At 38.1% G+C, this 5086-nt stretch overlaps 1 protein-coding gene across 1 annotated transcript in view; it reads right to left on the reverse strand.

Annotated features, from left to right (window-relative positions):
- Positions 1 to 5086, reverse strand: part of NEDD1 (NEDD1 gamma-tubulin ring complex targeting factor) — a 52747-nt gene that overhangs the window by 3223 nt on the left and 44438 nt on the right. Inside the window, exons 6-9 of the mRNA XM_004700754.4 lie at positions 4617 to 4664; positions 3499 to 3701; positions 2480 to 2636; positions 1290 to 1446 (exon numbers count right to left, since the gene is read on the reverse strand). Coding sequence (XP_004700811.2) covers positions 1290 to 1446; positions 2480 to 2636; positions 3499 to 3701; positions 4617 to 4664 — 565 coding nt within the window. The remainder of the gene's footprint in view (positions 1 to 1289; positions 1447 to 2479; positions 2637 to 3498; positions 3702 to 4616; positions 4665 to 5086) is intronic.

Raw genomic sequence — 5086 nt, forward strand, 5'->3', positions numbered from 1 at the left:
GGACTGTCCCGCCAAAAGCAGGATGTCTGGTCACCTGATCATAGGTATGAGACAGATGTAATTTGTTCACTTTTACAAAACAATGCAAATGGTTTTCCAATGAGGCAATATCAATTGACACACCCATCATCAGTATGACAGCGTTCCTCTTGCTACACATTTTCCCCAGACTTAAATTGAAAGATTTTTAAATAATGTTTTCCCACCTAATGGATGTGATATGGCATCTACCGTATTTTCCGTTCTCATTAATTATGAGGTGAGCATCTTTTCTTACAGTCATACACTGCTTCTCTTCTGTGAAATGACTACTCATGCCTTTTAACTGTTTCAGACTGACTTTGATAACTTCATTATAAAGGTTCTTTTTATCCTTTGTTGATTATATGAGAACGACGATAGCTGTTGCAGATGAGTTCTTATTATGTACTGCAGTGGACAAACTACAGATTCCCAATAAAACCATAAGGCTTTTGTGAGTAGAGTCTTGACTTTTGTATCCTTAGCTCCAGGTACATATACTAGGCAGATTCTAAATGTTAAAATTATTATTCTTTTTATTATTTTCAACATTTAAATATATAATTTGAAATATTTTTAATGAAGAACAACTGCACAGATATATTTTCCAGCAATCCTACTCTTGGCAATATACATTGAAGCTACAATACTAATTGGCTGCACATTACGCAGAAAAAAGGTAAATGATCAATGGAAATTGAAAAAAAAAAAAGCTCCCAATATGTACTGAGAGATGATTAATAAAAGAAAGTAGTGTCCTTACAAGAATATATTCTTAGAATGTTCCAAATTAAAATATGAGAAAGACATGCACAGATCTGGGCAAGAATTCTTTTAAATCTAAGAGTTACATGCTGATACATTTTCGATAAGGTTCAGGATTCTTTAAAATGTGATATATATTACACACACACACACACACACACACACAGTAGACTTAACAAATGTATACATGTTGTATCTAAGAACCCCATTTGAGATTACAGAATCCGTTCATGCTGATACTTTAACAAGACTACACTAGCAGTTTGCCTGCTACACTGCTCCTGCCAAGTTATCAAAACCTGGGTGAACTTTTTTTCCTGACAGATAAGCAATAGGAGCAGCACATCAAGAACAACAAAATGCATCATGCTTTCTAGAATTTTATAGACACCAGAACATACACAAACCAGTCACCACCAAACATTACTGAAAGCTCTGGTTTGATATCTACCAAAAAGACAAAGAGTTATGGGTGAGACAAAGAGTCATTTCTCAACGACTACCTGAAGTCATCCAGTGTTTCCTGTATCATGTTCTGAATAAACTGTATCTGCACTGATGTGAGTGGTGCGTTCGGTCGGTGATTTCCAATCGTCTCGGCTATCTTCCCTGACAGTGAACTGGCAACTCCAGCCGTGACAGAGGATGCTGTGCTTGGATCTAAAACAGAAAAAGGAGAAAATATTAATAGTCAGCTTGGAAGAAGAGACATCAAACATTTCTGAATAAGATTTGTCAAGAGAACACTTGAAAAACCGGCAAACAACACTGGTCCTGTGACATGTAGAAAAATTCACTGTCTGAAAAGAAATCTTAAAAACTTTCTGAGATTATTCCTAAGAGTCATTTATCTATCTATCTAAATAAATTGCCAACTGTCTAATATGTGTAGTAATATATGACAGGGATTAATCTTGAAGAAGCTCTGAACCATTTCCTATATAAAGGATGAGTGTGCAAGCTGCACCACAAACTAGATAAACCACGACGGTCAGAAACAAAGCAGAAGGAACAGAGGGCAAGGGAGTGCGCAGACCTCGAGCCTAAGTGACCACAATACGTCCACAGAGGCCTTCGTGGAAGATGCAGAGATGCTCCTACGAAGAGGCGCTTTGTATACGTAATTCTTACAGTCGAACCTAAAACCCCTTTAAATGTGATCAAGATTGTAGGGGTCTGTGGCACTCTAAGACATTACTTCAATGTAAAAGGAAAAACGAAGTACTGGATAGTTAGAACCCCAACCAAAGTCAGGCCGAGGACTCCATCCGCGCACAGAGGCCCCCAGACGGAGCAGAACTGCAGCTGAGGGTTTCCCCGGCCTGGATCTGTATGGAGGCAGACTGGCTCATCGTCCTCCGATATAATCGCAGCTGGTGGATTCAAACTGTCAGCCTTCTGTTTAGTGGCTAAGCACCAATGACCCCTTTCTACAGGGTCCTAGATTATAATTTAATCCATACCCTACTACACGAAGCCAGGTAAGTATTAGATTGTGGATGAAATTCATGCAAAAATTATCAAAATAATGTAGGTAATTTCACCTTCCAACTAGCTATCACTGTCTACTAGGAAGAGTCACATTAGAACTTTTTTCCGTTCATAATCACATTTACTTACACATCGCAGGTTAAATCACTGTAAAATTTCTCCACTTAACACTTTGAAACATCCAGACACTTTATGTACATACTTGGGGTAGAGGATCCACCAACAGGGGGTTCAAACAGCAACTGGGTTTCCATTTCTTTCTCTGGCTTTTCCAATTTCTCAGGACGTCTTGCTTGGTTAGATGATGGAGAGGTATTTAAATTTCCAGTTTCAGCACCAGAGGAGATCAACTTTGCAAACTTTATATTTAAAACAAACAATTACTTTTATATATAATTTCTGAATTTATCCTTATTAAATTGCAACTACTCCCTCCCTGTAGCCCCATCCCAAGTAGAATCAAAGGAGGGTAAGAAGGAAGAAAGTAAAGGATATAGAAGAAGGGGGGCAATGCTGAAACTAATGGCAAAACAAATCAGTTCTAATGGAATATAACGTTGGTGATATAAGAAAAACTTTATACCTGCATATTGGTTGTTGAATATTATTTTAAAAGGACATCACTGGCAGGAAAAATTACCAAATAGTCATAGAAACTAGTCAGCAATGTTTGAAAAATAAATCACAAAATATTTTTTAATTTCCTGAATGATTCAAAACCTTTCTAAAAATTAGATATGGAACACACACATACACACACACATACACACACACAACATACTAAATAGTCTTTCCTGGTAATATCTGATCATTTTGAGCCTTTACAAAAGAAATCATATTCTCTATTAGACCCGGTGTTACAGCAGATGGCAATGACGATGAATTCCATTCTCAGCACCATCAATTTGATGTCAGACCTAGTGTAAATGCTTAGCCACCAATTTGGTGTGTTATGCTGAATGTAAATACATTTTAAGAGAATTCGGATGTTCTTGCATAGGCAAATAAATCAATTATCTTGTTTTGTGGCAACATATCCGAAGATAGAATTCCAGTGTTTGTTTCAGATTAATAAATGGCATCGTGATTTAAGAATATGTGTCAGCTCTTAAGTGGACCGCCACTGCCGGCTATACTCTGACTAGCTCCGCGTACTTGCCTGACAGACGGGCAGGCAGAGGCAGAGACAGAGAGATTCTAGTGCCCGTGTCAGGCAGGTACCTGTTTGAAAGCATCTTTAGGCTCGTGCTTGTCCAGATGGGCTTTCTTAGACTCCATCCCCAGATCGTGGTTGTCATGCTCCTCTTTCCCTGGGGAGCCCATGAAAATGCTGAGCGGACTGGAATGCAAACCCGAAGTGGCTGAAGTGACTGGGTTTTTTCTTGGAGGGAAGACTGAGTTTAGTTGTGGTAAGAAATCAAGGCCTGCAAGAATGGGGGGAGTTACGTTTGCACATAATGACCCCAATCTTGAATATTTAAGAAAAACATTTAGTAATTAGGCACATTAATATGGTAGGAAAAAAATATGGGATTTTGATTCAGAAGACTGGTTCATTTCCCTGCTCTCCCCCAGCCTTACTTGATATGCACCTTTTAGCAAAAATCATAAAACTCTCCTGATCTGTAAAAGTGATTGATGGCATCTATCTCCCAAGGTGGCAAGGCTGCAAAGATATGCACTAGCTGAGAAAATACTTTGGAAACCATAAACAAAATGAATGTTTTAGCTTTTGACAAATGAAATTGTTACCTTAGTATACAACTGAGGAATCTAAATCTTTGTAGGCAGCCTCTAAAGATGGTTCCTAATGAGCCCTGCCTCCTGGGTCGCATGTCCTTGTGTAATCCCCTTTTGAATGTGGGTTGTACCTAGTCATTTGCCTCTAACAAACAGGGGGATGAACTAACTGTCTTTCCAAGATTAGAAGATAGAAAGACTGCAATTTCTGCACTGGTGTCCTACATCACAATGGCTGACTTCCTCCGAGGGAAGCCAAGCTACCCTATCGGAGCTCACCTGGTAAGAAACGGAAATCTCCAGGTAAAAGCTACCTGAATTAGCCTGTACAGCCCTGAAAGTCCCTGTACCTTGTAGCTGGCATTGCCCTGAATAATCCTTACACAGCCTTGAGATACTACAGCTCTTGTTGTCACCCCTATTGAAACACTGTGAGGGACCTGAAGACAAAGGTATTCAACTAAATTATGTCTGGATTCTGAACCCCTAAAATAAATGTTTGTTCTGTTAAGCCGCAAAGTGTTATCCATTACTGCACAGCAATGGATAACTTGATATCCCTTTTTATTTTCATAAAAATAATTCTCAGTAATTCTTACCATCTCCTTTGACAATGGGCTCATCACCTCCCTTGTTAAGTATAGCATCTGTAACAAGATTAGAAAAGCAAGCTTTAAAATGGTAAAAAAGAAGCCAGAGCAGCATACGATTTCCTATTCATTACTCAAAGAGTTCAGAGATTAAAGATTTTAAGAAGGAAAATATGCATGGGTTTAAAATTAAGCTTCCCTTTGCATTCTTTTAGCATTATACATAGCAGTAATTAAAAATATTTCTACAATATACATTCATTTAATGAAGCAGCAAGGCAGAGCACAAACAGAGCTGGAGAAGACTAGTTGTCTATATTACTTAACACCTTTGTGATTATGGACAAGTCTTTAATGCAATTAAGCTTTTGTTTCCATATATGAGACATGGATAAAGACATGACCATTTCACAAGTATGATTTGAAGATCAACTGAAATAACCTAAAAATATTTTGCATGCATTACATTCTTATAAAAA

This window comes from Echinops telfairi, unplaced genomic scaffold (assembly GCF_000313985.2).
Source record: "Echinops telfairi isolate 266 unplaced genomic scaffold, ASM31398v2 ScPeMD7_2;HRSCAF=8, whole genome shotgun sequence".
Classification (NCBI taxonomy): domain Eukaryota; kingdom Metazoa; phylum Chordata; class Mammalia; order Afrosoricida; family Tenrecidae; genus Echinops; species Echinops telfairi.